Raw genomic sequence first — 17,660 nt, forward strand, 5'->3', positions numbered from 1 at the left:
CAAAGATAATAGCTAGAGGCTCAGATACCTCCTCTATTAGCTCCTTGAGTATTCTAGGATGCATTTCATCAGGCCCTGGTGACTTGCAGGCATCTAACTTTTCTAAGTGATTTTTAACTTGTTCTTTTTTTATTTTATCTGCTAAACCTACCCCCTTCCCATTAGCATTCACTATGTTAGGCATTCCTTCAGACTTCTCGGTGAAGACCGAAACAAAGAAGTCATTAAGCATCTCTGCCATTTCCAAGTTTCCTGTTACTGTTTCTCCCTCTTCACTACCCTGTCTTTGGTCTTCCTCTTGCTTCTAATGTATTGATAAAAAGTCTTCTTGTTCCCCTTTATTCCCGTAGCTAGTTTGAGCTCATTTTGTGCCTTTGCCTTTCTAATCTTGCCCCTGCATTCCTGTGTTGTTTGCCTATATTCATCCTTTGTAATCTGTCCTAGTTTCCATTTTTTATATGACTCCTTTTTATTTTTTAAATCATGCAAGATCTCGTGGTTAAGCCAAGGTGGTCTTTTGCCACATTTTCTACCTTTCCTAACCAGCGGAATAGCTTGCTTTTGGGCCCTTAATAGTGTCCCTTTGAAAAACTGCCAACTCTCCTCAGTTGTTTTTCCCCTCAGTCTTGATTCCCATGGGACCTTACCTATCAGCTCTCTGAGCTTACCAAAATCCGCCTTCCTGAAATCCATTGTCTCTATTTTGCTGTTCTCCCTTCTACCCTTCCTTAGAATTGCAAACTCTATGATTTCATGATCACTTTCACCCAAGCTGCCTTCTACTTTCAAATTCTCAACGAGTTCCTCCCTATTTGTTAAAATCAAGTCTAGAACAGCTTCCCCCCAGTAGCTTTTTCAACCTTCTGAAATAAAAAGTTGTCTGCAATGCAGTCCAAGAATTTGTTGGATAGTCTGTGCCCCGCTGTGTTATTTTCCCAACATATATCCGGATAGTTGAAGTCCCCCATCACCACCAAATCTTGGGCTTTGGATGATTTTGTTAGTTGTTTAAAAAAAGCCTCATCCACCTCTTCCACCTGGTTAGGTGGCCTGTAGTAGACTCCTAGCATGACATCACCCTTATTTTTTACCCCTTTTAGCCTAACCCAGAGACTCTCAACACTTCCATCTCCTATGTCCATCTCTACCTCAGTCCAAGTGTGTACATTTTTAATATATAAGGCAACACCTCCTCCCTTTTTCCCCTGTCTATCCTTCCTGAGCAAGCTGTATCCATCCACACCAACATTCCAATCATGTGTATTATCCCACCAAGTTTCAGTGATGCCAACAATGTCATAGTTGTATTTATTTATTAGCACTTCCAGTTCTTCCTGCTTATTACCCATACTTCTCGCATTTGTATATAGGCATCTAAGATACTGGTTTGATCTTTCCTCCCAGTTTTGTCCTGACCCTCCTTTCTCTCTGCCAATATAGCCCACACTCCCTCTCGTTTCCGACCCATCTCCCAGGTCTCCATGTTCCCCACTTACCTGCGGGCTTTGCTCACCTGTCCCCGTCGAACCTAGTTTAAAGCCCTCCTCACTAGGTTAGCCAGTGCAGCTCCACCCGGGACACAGACTCAGCGGTGAGGCTGCACCCAACCCTGACAGCGTGAGGACTGGGCCTGCCCCTCTGTGCCAAGTGCACCAGGTGTGGGCAGGCAGGCTCAGCCCAGCAGGATCCAAGTGTGGAGGGGATCGAGGTGTGGGTTGAGAGGGTTCTGTGTGGGGCAGTCTGGGTGCGGGTGGCTCACTGGGTGATCTGGGTGCAGGGGGGATCTGGATGCACAGGGGCTTGTTGGGGAGTTCTGGGTGCAATGGTAAAGGGACTCTGCAGGGGGGTCCAGATGCTGGGGGAGTGGGGCTCAGTGGGGTGGGGATCCAGGTGCAGCTGGTTGGGGCTCAGTGAGGTGAGGATCTGGGTGCAGGTGGCTTGTCAGGGTGGTCCAGGTGCAGGGACAGTGGAGCTCATCAGGGTGGTTCTGAGTGTGGGGGTGAGGCTTGGCAGGAGGGTCTGGATATGAGGCGGTCTGGATGCATGGGGGTTGGGCGGATGGGGGAGTAGCTCCCTGTAGAGGGATCCCTCCCCCTTCAGCTGAGGAGTGATGGGTGCAGGAAGCGGGAATGAGGGGGGAATTTGCAGAGCTTCCTGCAGCTGGAGGAGAAATCTGGAGGTGGGTCTGACATGGGCCCCAGATGCTGTGTAGGGGAAGAGACAGTCCCGTCCTCCCCAGCCCAGCCGGGACTAGTAGCTGAGCCTGGCACAGGGTAGGAGCCATGAGCCAGGTCTTCCCCAGTTCCACCCCCGGCCTCACAGTAATTTACCTCTCTGCTGGCTGCCCTGGGTACCCAAAACACACTGCTGGGGTGGGTCGCATGACCACTCTTGTGGCTTCCCTTTGCTTCCCCGTCAGAAAGTCAGTTTTCTGCGGGGAAGCAAAGAAACTGCAGGGGACATAAATTCTGGATGTTCGCAGTGGTGCAGAATTCCCCTAAGAGTAACACAGCCTCACAGTATAGGTGGGTGTGCTGTGGGGGGTGGAAGCACATGGCCTCACGGTGTAGCTTGGGGTGTGCTGCGGGGTGGGAGCACACAGCCTCATGGTGTAGCTTGGGTTGTGCTGCGGGATGGGAGCACAGAGCCTCACGGTGTAGCTTGGGGTGTGCTGCGGGGTGGGAGCACAGAGCCTCACGGTGTAGCTTGGGGTGTGCTGCGGGGTGGAAGCACACCGCCTCACGGTGTTGCTTGGGGTGGGAGCACACGGCCTCATGGTGTAGCTTGGGGTGTGCTGTGGGGTGGGAGCACACGGTCTCATGGTGTAGCTTGGGGTGTGCTGCTTTTTAGGCTGTTTGTGAAAGGTGAGCAGTTTTCTAATGCATTTTTTTCCTCCTGTGTTTTCCAGTGAACTTGCTGGACACAGCAATGATCCCCGGGGACTGGGGCTGGCTGACCTACCCATCGCACGGGGTGAGTATGAGGCTATCGGCACACTGAAGAAATGGGGTCTTTGGGAACCGGCAGTGCATGTTGCCTGTGGCCCTTCTGGGCAGTTTCAGTGTAAATGGAAAGGAGACAGCAATGCCTTCTCCCTGTTGAACATACAAGCCTCTTCAGCCTGCAGCTGAGCTTGGCAGAGTTTGCCTGAAGGGTCTGGGGCACAGTGCTGTTGCCCTGGGATGTCTCCTCGGCACGGGTGGGTGTTCTGTGGTGAGGTGTTCTCAGGCCCCACTCGACTGTACTGGGCTGAGCATGCTCAGGAGTTGGAGTCTCCTTTGGTTGTTGTCTAGCACAACCCAGGAGGCTGGAGTTACACGGCAGTTTCTTATCAGCCTCAAGATTACCACGATTGGCACTAATAGAGCAACAGGGGTACAGTATTTGTGTGGCAGAAAACTGGTATTGTTAAAAGACAACTCTATAAGACAGCACAGCCGGTGGCACACCTCGACAGGCTATGAAAGGGCTGTAACCACAATCCACCGATTCCTACCCACAGCTGGAAACAGCACAAACTGTCACCATCACGTGTACCCACAAGCAAGCAAGCCACCACTCAAACACACCAACTCCCCTCCAAACACGTGCATACCTTCCCTTGCACCTCACGTGGATGCACACACCCTACACACACACCGTTCCCCATGTTCGACTTCCCCCACCCATGGACAGCACCCCTGACAACACACGTTTATAGTGGACCCAGCCTGGGAGCGAAATACCAACCAACACCAATTCATTTGCCCAGTTACCGTTTGCTTTCTGCAGATTATGCCTTCTCAGCTGTGATCTGCAGCCCATCTGCTCCTCTCCCAGGTGGCTGTGTCACCGAGTGCCCCCACTGCCTGTTGGCATTATGCTGGGCACTGCAATGGGCCAGTGTCAAAGCCAGAGTCACACCATGGAAATGGGGCTTGGAGAGTGCCAGGTTCTCCTGTAGTTTCATTGTCTCCATTGGGCACATTGAGCCTCCCTCACACTGAATAGCACCTTTCTGTGCCAGACATGGACTTGGGCGCACTTCAGGATGAGACGGGATCAGCATCTGGCCACCCGTGTGCACGTCTGTGAGTCAGGGAGGGGCTGTTATGCCCAGAACTAGGCAGGTGCCGCCAGCCGTTTCCCACTAATCAGCGGCTGTGTTGGCCATGATTGCGTTGGCTGAGGTGGTGTTGGTGCCAGCCCTGAGATGTACTCATCCATTCGGGGAACAGAAACAGTCCCACTCGACGTATGTGGCCAATCACAACGAAGCAACACAGCTTCTAGCGTAAGTGAAATGTGCAGCATTGGGATGCCAGAGTGGCCTTCTCAAAAGTGTTGAGTTTTTACGTTCCCCTCTTTTTCTTCTCCTCTCTAAACTCAGTGGCCCTAATTTTTTCAGTTCCTTCTCATAGAGGAATCGTTCCAAGCCTCCAGTTATTATCTCTGATCTGTTGCTGGGGTCTTTCTCTCTCTGCTCTATCTGTTTGAGAAGGAGTGATCCGAACGGTGAATTCTTAATAATAACGATGATGAGATTTTATATAGAATATTATCAAATATGTAAGTACATCAAATCCTTGGCTCAGCTCTGATTTTAGCACTTAGAAACTGCAATGATGAGTACCCTGCAAACAGAATATATTGTAGATGGTTAGACCTTTTCCAGCCACGCTGCCTATCTGCACACGAGCGCCAGACTGTTCCTCACAATATGGTCTCCAATGCTTTGTCCAGCCTAGGTTTAAATACTCAGGCAAATGAGGCTTTTGCCACATCCTTCAGGAAACATTTCCACATCTTCATACAGTCAGGGGCGGCTCTGTTTTTTGCTGCCCCAAGCACGGCAGTCAGGCGGCCTTCAGCGGCATGCCTGCGGGCGGTCCGCGGTCACGTGGATTCGGCGGCGTTTCTGCGGGTGATCTGCCGGTCCCGCGGATTCAATGTACCCGCCACCGAATTGCCGCCGAAACCGCGGGACCGGCAGACCTCCCACAGGCATGCCACCGAAGGCTGCCTGACTGCCGCCCTCACGGCAACCGGCACGCCGCCCCCCGCGGCTTGCCGCCCCAGGCACGCGCTTGCTGCGCTGGTGCCTGGAGCTGCCCCTGCATACAATAAAACCCTGCTTCGGTGCTGTTTGACATTGAGTCAATTTTCCTTTGTTCGCTTTCATTCTGTTCCCCTTTGTAATGTCCTGCACAATTCCTTCCCCTCCTAGGCAGTCACACCCTTCAAACACTCATAGACTGTTGTCACATCTCGCCCTGTGGCTGTTCCTTTGCCAAGCTCTACCTGCTGCATTCAGCCCTTTCCATCCCTCCCACCAGCTCTCTAATGAATCCTTTTGGTTAATCTTCTGGGGCCAGGCCCCAGCAGGTGTAAAGCCGCGTATCTCCATTGACTGCAGTGGAACGTTGCCCATTTACACTAGCTGAGGATCTGCCCTGATGTGTAGTTTTGCATCCTAAGTTATTTTTCTTATTCTCCTGGGTCCCTCTGTTGCTTGAGACACAGCTGAGCACATCCTCTGCCTTTGCATTCACTCGGCTCTTGGCTCCTGCTTCTCCTGCTGTGCTGAAGGCTCATCCAGCATCTCCACATTCTTCTTTCTGCTCCTCTGCCATTTGTCTTTGGTTCCCTCCTCTTCTCCATAGCTTGGGCCACCCCCTCCATGCTGACAACGTCCAAACCTCCCTGTCCAGCCTCCAGCCTCTCTTGTAGCCTCCGGTGGCTTCTCTCGGGCATCCTGCAACCAACTCACACTCACTCTGTCCAGAATGAACTTCTTGAACTGACAGCTCCGCTAGCCTTCCTGTCTCCCAGGCCTGTGACTGTGGTGTCCTTGACTCAGCTTTCTCCTCGTTCCCACTTGGTCACCACCAGGCTCTAGAGTCACTCTGTCAAAAGGGTTTTACTTTGTATACATAATTAAATATTGAGCGGGACTGAGAGAGCCCAGTGGACGGAGCATTGACCTGCTATGTGGGAGATTCCAGTTCAAGTCTCTGTGCCAAATGAGGCAGAGCTGGGGCCTGAAGGTGGGTCTCTGAACACCTCGGCGAGTGCCAGACTGGGCTTGTCAAAACCAGGAGGTTTCTGCGAAACGTTTTGGTTTAGACAGAACGGCGTTATTCAATTGGAAAAAAGGTTGGTTGAAAAACTTTTGATCAGCTCCACCTTTACACTGTCTGTGTTGCAGCGATGGTGGTTTCTTAGCATCCCAGCGCCTGGCCTCCTAAACTAAAAGTGTGTGGGGGGGGCAATGGCGCCTGAACTGTGCCCCGGTCTCTGCACCACCCCTTCTCCCTGAACCCCCACCCTCGCTCCTCCCATTCCCCTGAGGCCCCGCCCCCACACAGCCCCTTCTTCCTGAGGCCCCACCCCCATGCCACCCATTCCCCCAAGATCCTGCCCTCACTCTGCCCCTTCTCCCCAAGCCCCCTGCTCCCTCCCCCCGTGACTTGCCCTTATGGCTGGTAAAAAGTGAGAGGGGCCTGGCCCCCTGGCTCCCTCTGTTCCAGCACTCCTGTCCTAAACCCATTTGTTGCTTTGGATAAACAGTTTCACTTCCTGTGTTTCCTGTTCCATATTTGCCACTTAAAATATCCTTTGAAGATTGTGCTCTCGCGACGATTTCTCCATTGACCAGTGAACGTTACCCCAAATGGGCATCTTATTACCCTCTGTCCAACAGCCTGTGCTCTGGATCCAGGTCTGTCCTGGCTGGTGAGGGTCAGCGGGGGGAGCTGGGTCTGATGCTGGTGGGGATTGTCAACGCCTGACCATAGGGAGGCCAGCCACTGTGTCCAGAGAATGACGCTTGTCGCACTGATGATCTGGCTTGCTACTGCCCTGTGTGCAGTCTTGCAGTTTTGGTTTGGAGTGTACGAAAGGTTGTGGCACAACAATTTTCAGACCAACTTGATGCCTCTGGCAGCCTCGAGTCCTGGCCGTGTGCTTTCAGGGCTGCATACTGCACTGGTGGCCTTGGCAGGCCTTCCCCTCCTGGCGATAGTGTGGGCACACAGTCATAACCCAGTATTGCTACCTCAGCTGCCTTCAGCCCTGGGAGTCGCCAAAGCAGCACATTATCACCGGGCGGCGTGGGGCAGGGCTCCTCCTCCCCGAGGGTGTTCTCGTGTGGAGCTCCACGGCATTCCCCACCCCCCCTTCTCAGTGTGTATGGGGCTGCTGGAAGGGCTCGCAATGCGATATGCCTGCAGAATGCTGATGGCACCCAACTCTCCATCACTGCCTCGCCCAGCCCAGCCAGAACGCCTAACGCCGGGCACACGGTGAGACTGGCACACAGGTGAGAGCTGGTTGGCTGAGATCAATCTAGGTAAGAGAGCGGCTTGTGGTTGGGGAGCAAGCAGCGGATAGCTGAGGCTTGTGTCTGTCCCACACGGTGAGGTGCGTGTCTGCCATTAGTTCCCAGGCTGGGGCTGCTGGGAAGCACTGCCATGCAGCAGCACGGTCTGGGTGGCTTTCTACCATCCACGCAGGGCTAGGCGGTTGCAGCCATTTCTTTCAGATACAGCCCTTACTGCATGGTCCATGCTTTCACCACCTCTTGCGTAGACGCTGCACGGGGCTCTGCAGGGGGCTGCACTCCAAGGGTCTGACTCCACAGCCGCTGGGAGGGTGACACGCATCCTCTAGCTGTGCTCCGGCCTGCACCTGAAAATAGCAGTGTGACTGCAATGGCACGGGCGGCTCGGGCTAGCCACCCACGAAACATACCCCGGGGTCAGGTGGGATTGTATTCGGGCCGCTAGCCCGAGCCACCCACGTCACCGTGGTCCCACGGTTATCTTGAGGTGCTGGCTCCAGCAGAGCTAGCAGGTATTCAGCTCCCAGCAGCTGTGTAGATGGACCCCGTGGCGACCTGGAAACAGAAGCAGGTGCGGAATGCTGCAGCTTCTTTATGGAGCAGTGCGTCTCGGCGGGAGCCCGTGCCACTGTGCCAGCTCCAGCATCCATGTGGTGCTGGGTCGTGGGGTAGAATTTAAGGCTTTGTTTTTTCCCTATGGAGCCCCCAGTGGTTTGGGACCTGCCTGCCTGAGAGATGCTCATCTCCTTGTGCCATCCTGCCCCTGCTGAAATTAGTGTGGCTGTCTGAGTCGCCCCCTTCCCTACTGCATAACAGAGAGGCAGGGCAGTCTCTGTCAGGGCCCCAGACCTTAGAATGCAACCCCTGCCCCCCTGCACCGCCATCAGGGCCTGTTCTCAGAGCCAGCTGTGAGGGGGAGGGGCTGCGGGGGCAGCTGTTTGCCTGGGGAAGGGGAATATTGTCACACTGGGATTTTACTGAGCCTGGTTGTTTTTGGCAAAGGCGCCTTGAGCTCAGGCTCCTCTCTGAGAAGCTACCTAACTAAATAAAGCCCCTGCTCTCCCCCCTAGGGCTGGCTGCCCGTGGTCCTGGCCTGAATGACCAGGCTTCAGGGTGTTAATTGCCTTGGCTGGAGGGTCACCCTGAAGGCATCTCAGCCTGCATGGAAGATGCAGGACTCCTCTAATGCTGAGCCTTCATTCCCAGCATTAATTCTGTCCCGTGTGAAATACGGCTCACGGCCAGACTAATCTGTCACAGACACCTCCTGTCGAGGGACGGAATTTCCCACACTGGCTTCCTCCATCAAGAGACAGCCCGTCTCATCCCTCACCCCCCAAGCCACGTCCCCCAGGGCGCTCGTTGCCTCCCTCTGCTCCCAGCAGGGCCGTGCTCTAAGCCTGCTGCCAGGTGCGCTGGTGGGTTTCCCTCGGCATGGGGACCTGGTGGGCTATGAATGTGCTCTGCCTGCATGTTCCTGTGGCACTACAAGGGGCGCCATCGGCCGTGGGCACAGGGGAAGGATAACCCAAAACTAGCATCATCTATCAGGTTCTGCCTAATTACAAGGCGGAAGCTCCATGAGATGCCCCAGGGAACCGTGGCAGCCTGGCACCAATGGCATTCGCCTGGTGGAAGTGCAGTTCCTCAGCGCTGTGTGCCTCTACTTCCCTGGGCACCTGTTCCGACCCCTCCAGGCCGCCTGCCCCGCTGCATCTCCCACGGCTCTCCTATCCTCCACGTCCTGGTTCAGCCCAGCAGACTGGCTCGGAAAGGCAGCTTAGGCCAGTCCGTGTTTATATGCATTGCGCTTTACCCCGTTTGAAACAGCTTGTTACTTTTTACGCTCCCCCCCAAAACACTGGCTGGTTTCTCCTGAGCAAGAGGAAACGAAACACACCCGGATCTTCTGGGCCCAGCCAAGTTGAAACTCTGATGAATCTGGAAAGGCAATTTTTTTTTTTTAAAAAGTAAATTTTTTAAAACGTCATTGCTTCAAAACACTGTAATGTTTACCTGACTTCCCAGGAAAACTCTCCTCAGGGATGACCTGCACCATGCCGAATTTCAGGAAGATCATTGTCTTCTGAGGGAAGTCAAGGGGTTGTGAAAACGACGCTTTCTTTTTCTTTACTGTTCAATGTGGTCTTGGTGTCATGGCAGCCTTGGCTTCCCCCATCACTGCTCTCTGCAAACAGTGCCTGCCTCTAGGCTGGGATGGACCAGCAAGCGCCAGTGGGGATGGTGTGTGTTCTCATGTGGAACGTTGTCTGTTAGAAGCAGGACCAAGAGTCTAACAACCGTATTTCCGGGAGGCCCCTAGCAGGCTGTAGCTGCAGATGGTGATAACTTTCAGTCATCACTGCCCTAGATTGGATTTGGACTGGCAGCCTCAAGAGACCTCCTCCCTCGCTTTCAGCTGCAGCAGGTAAGACGAGGCACTGGTGGGTTGCTCTGTCTGAGCTCACAGAGCAGAGGTGCCGGGACCTGGAAGCACAAACCCAACTGCCTGAGTGTGCTCGGGCTGGGCGCCCTGGTTTAACGTTTCCTCTCTCTGGGGGATTAGCAGGTGCATAATTGGCTGTAATCACCATGCCAGGGCTTAATTACACCGACCGTCACCCTCCATCTCAGTGACACATGCAGGGGGAGGAAGGGTCAGTGGGGGCAGCCCTGTCCCCACAGGCTTCTGCTCCTCTCAATTAAAACTTCAAAGCGCTCCCGAGAGATTCATGGCCAGCTCCCTCCCTGGAACCGTTCCCTTCACGCTGACAATTAAACTCTTCTCAGTGCCGTCAAACAGCCCCACTTCCCCCGTCTCGCCCTGCCCTTTGCCAACCCCTGCCACAAAGCGCCCCAGTGCCCTCCTCCCCTGCGCCCGCATGGCACGTGACCCGTCGGATCAGAGAGAGCCCGATCGGCCCCTCTGCAAATTGCTTTTTGACTGACTAATTAAAACGCTGATGAGATGAGTCAACATATTATTAATAATTATTGTATCGTCTCCTTTGATTTACAAAGTCAAACAGGAAATGATTTTGTTCAGACACCGAGTATCTAAAGAGGCTGAATGATTCCTGCAATGCTAATTACGAAGGGAGCGCCTGGAGCACCAATGGCACAGCCCCCCGCCGCTCCCCGTGAGGTCCCCTGCACCTCCACCAGGACACTGCAGCCTCCTCCCTCCTGCCCTGCTCAGTCCCGGGGGACAGAAAGGACCAAGCCACTTGTATGGACGGGACAATGCAAAGAAGATGATGTCATGCCAGAGGGGTGTGACTATGCTAATAGCTGTGTTAAATCCCTAAGCATGTCCAGTGGGCTCTAGATACTTCCAGAAGCCTTAGCCAGGCCTCCAACCAGACTGAAAAACTGCCCCTTCACTAGTGAACAAAGGGCCACCCTCTCTCGCACTGCCGGTGTGGCCAGTGCTGGTTCTCGTGTAACTCGCAGTCAGTGGTTGATGTGGGACTCTCTCTGTCATGGCAGCCAAAGCACTTTCACTGCCTGTCCCAGGACCCCGCCTGACCCCACCCCCTCTCACAGCCCCACACCTGGACACACACACGTGGACATGCGGCGGGGCAGTCTCACCACACACCAACACGGACACGTTTGCCTTTGTGAAGGCTCTTGGCTCTGAGAAGAGCTGGCCGCCTGCTTCCCGTCAGTCAGGGGAGGAGAACTGAGGGGCAGCTTGCTCTAGTGGTGAGAGCAGGGGGGGCAGGGTAGATCCCCAGCTTTACCATTCACCAGGTGGCCTTGGGCGAGATGCTCAACTCTTCATGCCTCGTCTCTCCTCTCTGCACAATGGGGCTAATAATACAGACCTGTCCCACAGGGGATAATTTGTGAGGGTCAGTCACTCAGTGATTGACAAGTGTTGTGAGACCTGGATAAGTATCCTGGTTATTGTCATCTGCTTGTTAATGAGGATCCTGGCAACTGCTCTGTGAACGCGGACTCCGTTGGAGATCTGGCTGCAGAGCCTGGTTTGTAATCTCTCTGTCTGTCTGTCTGGGTAACGGTCAGTTGCCTGCAGTGTGTTGCTCAGAAGAAATCGCTGCTTGTTTTCCAGACTGATTTCCTGGTAAGTGGCAGGTGCCTCGCTCTCTGTCACTCTCAGTTTAACTGTGTGGCTGCTTTTGGGTGCTGTGAACGCAGCCCATGAACAACAACAAAACCCCAAACCAGCTTGTCCTCGCTCTGGAATCATCCAAAAAGTATCCAGTGGAATTGCACCAAATTTGCTTAAACAACCAGCTGAGACACACGCCACAGGAGAAGCTGCCTATAGTGTTTGTGTGTTACTGATGAAAGTTTCCTGCTGGTGAAGCACCAGTGGGGTGGCCGGGGGCTGATCTCCTGCATCGACGGAGCAGTCACAGCACAGACAGCAGGAGCGTCTGGCTCACTACCCCGCTAAAGACCTCTCCCACTTCTGGCTTGGCCTCTCTCCCGAGCCTGCTGCCAGGGAAGTCAATGAGCTATTGGGACCTGAACCCTCCCACCAGACAGCCAGTCAATGGCAACAGCTCTTGGGTCAGAGTGAGCCAGCTTGGCTCTTTTTCTACAAGGCATTTGTACCATCACATGAGAGGCGAGGTGCTCCCTACCCCATGGCCAACCCCTCCGCTAGCCTGGGTGCTGTTGGCTTGGAGAGTTCACAGCTCTGGAAGGCATGGGCGTAGAACGGAGACGCTTTGCGGCCTACAAGGACAGTGGCCATTGTCAGACAGCCTTTGAATGCAGGAACCCCCATCTGCATTATTTGTAACTGCCTAGCACAGAACGTGGGGGGGGGGGGACCCCAAGCCATGGGTCTGCAGCAGAGTCTCAGGCGACTGTGCTCAGGAGTGTGCTGTAGGAACAGCGAGGCTTTTACAGCTGCCAGGAACCCCCTTGGCCTGCTGTGAGATTTCCGGGGGTTCCTCCGGCAGGTCAGGGCTCTGCCTGCATGAATATTGGCACTGAGAGCAGAGGACAGAACAAGCCACAGTGCCGCTAATATTCATTTAAAAATGGGTACGTCAGGAGGAGCGGAGCCTTTGAAAATAAAGATTTAAACAAGATAAAAGCACTTACTGCTAATTTCCCGGACGCTGGTCACTACCAGCAGTTAACGGCCTGAGGTAAAGCTCAGGGTATTTAGCTGCCTAACAGATCCCTTGTTAGCCATCACAGTGACTGATTTCATGGGGATTGTCGCTATTAAAAACCCCATTTAATGCTTTGTTGCTACAATAATGTGGGTTTTTTTCCCTCTTCCACTTGACAGTGCTGGGTGGCTTCTGGGAAGGAATCGCGGCTCAGTTCCCATCGGGGAAGAGCTCAGGACATTTCTGGGGGCAGTGGCAGCTCTACTGTGCTGGCAGGACCAGCAGTGAAAGGCTCTGTGGCTGTTCCCTGTGGGCGTGATCGTAGGCCTGGGGTCCCCTGGCTTGGCACAGCCAGGGAATGGGAGCCGTTTGGGGGATTGTCATGGAAAATAGCAAGGCTGAGGCTCTTTCATGGAGCCAGGCTTTTCTCCTTGTGTGTTCGTTCCCTACGACTTCCCCTCCTCCTCCTCGTCCCCCTCCGTTGCACCGCGCAGGCCCTGGGGAGATTTCGGAGCCCTTGCTCAGCCGCACAGCTATCTGCTGTTTGCATCTTTTCCCTTTTATAATCTGGTATTTCTTTTTTTATAACTTGTGTTGACTTTAATTTAAACTATTAAAGGAGCCCCTGAATGCAGATGGAATCGCGCTCCCTCCCCCCGCTGCGCACTCGCCGCGCTAATTATGATGTCCTCATTTTCGTCTCGCTAGGGGATCTTATCACGGTGACGGGGGACGAGCTGAGCTGCGTTTAATAAAAGCCACTTCAAACCAGCAGCCAGGAGCAGGCCGAGGCGAGCGCGGCTGGAGAGGCCAGGTGCACGCACAGCGCCCTCGTTATTGAACTGATCCTTCTCCCCTCCTCCTCAGGCCCCCGCTCAACGGCAGCTCTGCCAGGCTCTCCTGGGAAGGGCAACTAGCCATGAGGCCCTATAATTGCAGTAAAAGAGCGAAACCCTTAAAGTCACAGAGCTGCCTAATGCCTGACCCCGCGTGCTGGATCTCTACACACACAGGACGAGAGCTTGTCCCATGCTGGTGGCCCAGGGACCTAGTGAGAGTCGCAGGTTGATGCGGGATCACGCTTCAGGCAGGACACACTCGGGGTTGTTAATAAAAGACCTCGCTTTGATATAGTTCTTTTAATCAGTGGCACCAGCTTCCCAGCAGTCGATCGGACACTTGGTTTGGACAAGCTCTCAGTAGCCTTTGCTAGAGCGAGCTATCAGGGATGGGAACGACCTCTCCAAATCATTCCTTCCAACCGGAGGGAATATTCCCAGGGAATCCCAAGTGATGGGACATCCACCACTCCCCATGGGGGTCTGGTCTGCGTCCCAGCAGAGAGACAGCACCTCCTCTGTTACTATGAATTCTTTGTATTACTGTAGCACGCAGGAACCCCAGTCATGGCCCAGCTGGCATGGTGTATGAAAACAGGAGAAAAAGATGGCCCCCGCCCCAATCTAAATAGCCATTGAATGCAGCGAGCCCCTTGGGGTTTGATGAGTTGGTGTTTCCAGATGCTGAGCCTCGGAGCGCTTCCCCCTTCGCGGTGCTGACCGCTCGCAGCGCCTGCAGAGGTGCAGCGCAAAGCCGTTCCCGCCCACTGTGTCCCTCGCAGCGAAGGTAGTCCGGGCTCTGGCTGTATTGCCCATCGTAAGTAGAGGGAGCAACTGACCCGCCCAGCATCGTACCTGCCCCCATCCCCAACAGCTCGGCGTCATGGAGGATGGGACCTGGGAGCCACGCCCTGTGCCCGGCATGTTTACACATCGCAGCGGATAATGGTGACGACTGGCTGCTCTCTAGCATCTGAGGAGCTCAAAGTGCTTGGGAAACCCTGGAGGAGCTACGCCGCCGCCCTCCCCGCGAGGCAGGGAAGGGTTTTGCAGAGGGGAAAACCAAGGCACAGAGAGATACATGAGTCGCCAAGGCATAGGCGCTGACTCCGTGGGTACTCCGGGCTGGAGCACCACTGGGGAAAAAGTGGTGGGAGGTCAGCAGCCCCCCTATCGGCACCCCCTCCTTCCCCCAGAGCCTCCCACCCACCGGTCAGCCCCACTGATCAGTGCCTCCTCCTCCCTCCCTGTATCTCCCACCTGCCGCAATCTGCTGTTTCGCGGCATGCAGGAGGCTCTGGGGGAGAGGGGGGAAGAGTGAGGACGAGGCACACTCGGGGGAGGGGGTGGGGCGAGGGCGGGGAAAGGTGGGGGTGGGGCAAGGGCGCGAAGAGGCGGGGTGGGGACTTGGGGGAAGTGGGGGCGGGGCCTGGGGCAGAGCACCCCCCAGCACATTGGAAAGTCGGCGCCTGTGCACCCAGGGGGGCTGTGGCTGTGCTCCCCCAGTTTCAGACCCTGGAGTGGAGGCCAGGCTGACAGGACCCCTCTCCTGCCACCCCTCCTGGCGAATCCCCCCAGGGGCTCCGGGCCTTGCTGGAGCTGCAGTGTGATCCCAGTGACCCTGGCCCTGGAGGGCTAGTCCAGAGAGGATGGGCCTGCGCTGCCTGTGACAGGCAGGACTGGACTGACTCATTCTGTTACCTGTCAGTATCTCTCCGTGTGTGCCGCCTGCAGCCAGGCCTGTGCTCATTCCATGGCTCCACACTTTAGGCTGGAGAAGTCTTTGCTCGAGAAGCCCCTTGCAGTCTGCGCTCGGAGGCGGTGCAGCGAGTGGCATGCTGTGTCAGGCGCACTGGTTGCCACCCCAGAGGCAAGCGATGCACATTAGCAGAGCCCTGAGAAAGGAAACTTGTTTACATCACGGAGCGGAGGCTGGGGCAGCCCAGAGTCGCTGCTTTGCGCTCCAGTTCTAAGATAGGTCAGACTCAAAGAGCTCTGCTACCCCAGCCTCCCTGCCTGCTGCTCCCCACAAACGTCCCAGGCCCCCGACCCGCCTCCGCTTTCCAGTAGCAGCCTGTGTGTCAAGGGTGAGAACTCTGCTCAGGAGCCGTCAGACCCCTGCCAAGGGAGGAGGGAGCGAGGCGTGGGGATGGCCAGACTGGGAAGGTCATGGGCCTGCTGGCCGGCAAGCACCGTGTCATGTTGAGTGCCAGCCTGCAGTGCAGAGAATGAGCCACGTAGCTCTGAGAGCCAAGCCCTGGTGCCGAGGCAGAGGCCGCACAGGAGAGGCCCTGTGGAGGTGGGGCAAGGTCTGACCCCACAGATGTGGCCTTATCAGAGGGCCAGGGGCAAAGAGCAAGCAAAGAACATCTGAAAAGCAGGAAGGTCTCCTGCAGGTTTGACCTTGGGTTGAGGCCAGCCAGGGGACAGGCTGGGCTAACAACATAACCCCCAGCCACCTGCGTAGTGGCCGCCCGCCTGAGCATGCCCGAGAGGCGCTCAGCAGTAATGGAGAGAGGCCTTGCCATCAGGCATGGGCAGGGGGGGCTCGGGCGTGGCGCAAGGAGGGTGAATGTATGTGACCCAGGAAACTCTTAGTGCCAACGGGCAAGGGGCACAGAGGGTGCAGAGAGGGGTAACAGGGATCTTCTGGGTCTGGTATACACAATCCAAGAAGTGTCATGGGAGGTGTCAACTGAAAGCCAGTGTCACACTGGTCATCAAAATCATGGCAAGATGCATGTATGGATGTTATAAGTAGTGATGTACGTAGGCTGAATGTTATGTTCGTAAGGTCTGTGCCTAGGGACAGGTCACCAGGTTTGCTATCAGACAAGACGTGTTTCTCTAGCTGGCTGTTTACATGTAAATTAAGTATTGCACGGGTCACAGTCATCTCCGCTCACCAGTCTGAACAAAATGCTAACAAAGGGTTGTGAAAACTTCAAAGAGAGAAAAGCAACAGGGCAGCAAGCAGTGGTGAGGGGACGTTACCCTATCTGGAGGGACACATCAAAGGTTTTGTCAAGTATATTTAGGGAACAAAGAAGACACGCTGGCATCCTTCACTGAGTAAGTAAATGGACAGTGAGTTTGCTTCATGAGAAAAGGATCTCAGCCAGGCTTGGGTGAAAACACTGGGGAGAACTTTGGATGAGAGAAGTGTCCGTAGACGGGGGTTAGCCTGCGAGTTAAGTGTAGTTTCTAGGAAGCGTGTTATGATTTTGTTTTATATGTAGCCATTTGTTCCCAATATTTTTACTCACTCTCACTTCACTCTCTGGTCTTTGATAATACCCGGATCTGTGTTTTCACTATAAATATATCTCAGTGCTGTGTGTTGCGCACAAGCTGTGTTCTAGGGTAGAACTCTTAGCGGCAGTGTATTGCTCCTTTGGGAACCGCGGGCCTGGTGAGTCTGTGAGTGTTCAGTGGAGAAGGGGCTGGACTCTGGCTCGTCACGTTCCCCAGAGAGCCCTGTTCTTTGCTTGACCGGAGCCCCAGCTCCCAGTGACACCTCGCAGCAGACAGCGCATGCGCTGTCTGGTGAGCGCTGGGGGCAGTGAGCCATCCTGGTGCTGCACCTCATGGCATTGACAGTGGGGTGGGCAGGCGCCTTTTCCAGCACGCAATTGCAATTAATGTCTCAATGGGCTCAGCAGGGAAAAGACAGAAAACAGATGTTGGTGTCATTTGTGCCCAATTAATTGTGACAATGGCTTTAATGTCCTCCCTCACCCATTTCCCAGCGAGCTGGAGAACGGCTTTCCACTCACTCCAGTGAGGGGACATGCTTGAGAATGAAAAGGCTGAGATTGCAGGAGTGCCCTGTTGTGCTGTAGTGTGATGTGCCGCACGCTGCAGTGCTGTGTTGTGTTGTGCTGCAGTGTGATGTGCCGCACGCTCCAGTGCTGTGTTGTATTGTGCTATAGCGTAACGTGCCGCACGCTCCAGTGCTGTGTTGTGTTGTGTTGCAGTGTGATGTGCCACACCTTCCAGTGTTGTGTTGTGTTGCAATGTGATGTGTCACAGTTTCCAGTGCTGTGTTGTATTGTGCTGTTTTGCAGTGTGATGTGCCACACCCTCCACTGCTGTGTTGTGTTGTGCTATAGCGTAACATGCGGCACTTTCCAGTGCTGTGCTGGCCTGTACGCCGTGCCTGGAATCACTCCATGGTGCATGTCCTGGCTCCTGTCCCCTCAGCTCCACCCTGGGCCCACTGGGTTTGCTGACTCTTTTTATTGCTTTGGTAGGACAGGGCTGTCAGGGTTGGGGCAAACAGAGGCTGGAAACGTTCACTTATCAACCTTAACTCAGCCCTTTCCCCACCCCAGAGAGAGAACCCCACATTGACACGTTTCTGTTTGTGTGAATAACAGCCTGGTCTGGTGCAGTGACACG

General features: G+C 54.6%; 1 protein-coding gene across 1 annotated transcript in view; it reads left to right on the forward strand.

Annotated features, from left to right (window-relative positions):
- The first annotated feature begins 2,916 nt into the window (after window positions 1–2,916).
- EPHA8 (EPH receptor A8) overlaps window positions 2,917–17,660 on the forward strand; it is an 89,050-nt gene continuing 74,306 nt past the window's right edge. Inside the window, exon 1 of the mRNA XM_065421258.1 lies at window positions 2,917–2,973. Within this exon, the coding sequence (XP_065277330.1) occupies window positions 2,929–2,973 (45 nt within the window). The 5' untranslated portion in view covers window positions 2,917–2,928. The remainder of the gene's footprint in view (window positions 2,974–17,660) is intronic.

Source organism: Emys orbicularis, chromosome 22 (assembly GCF_028017835.1).
Source record: "Emys orbicularis isolate rEmyOrb1 chromosome 22, rEmyOrb1.hap1, whole genome shotgun sequence".
NCBI lineage: Eukaryota > Metazoa > Chordata > Testudines > Emydidae > Emys > Emys orbicularis.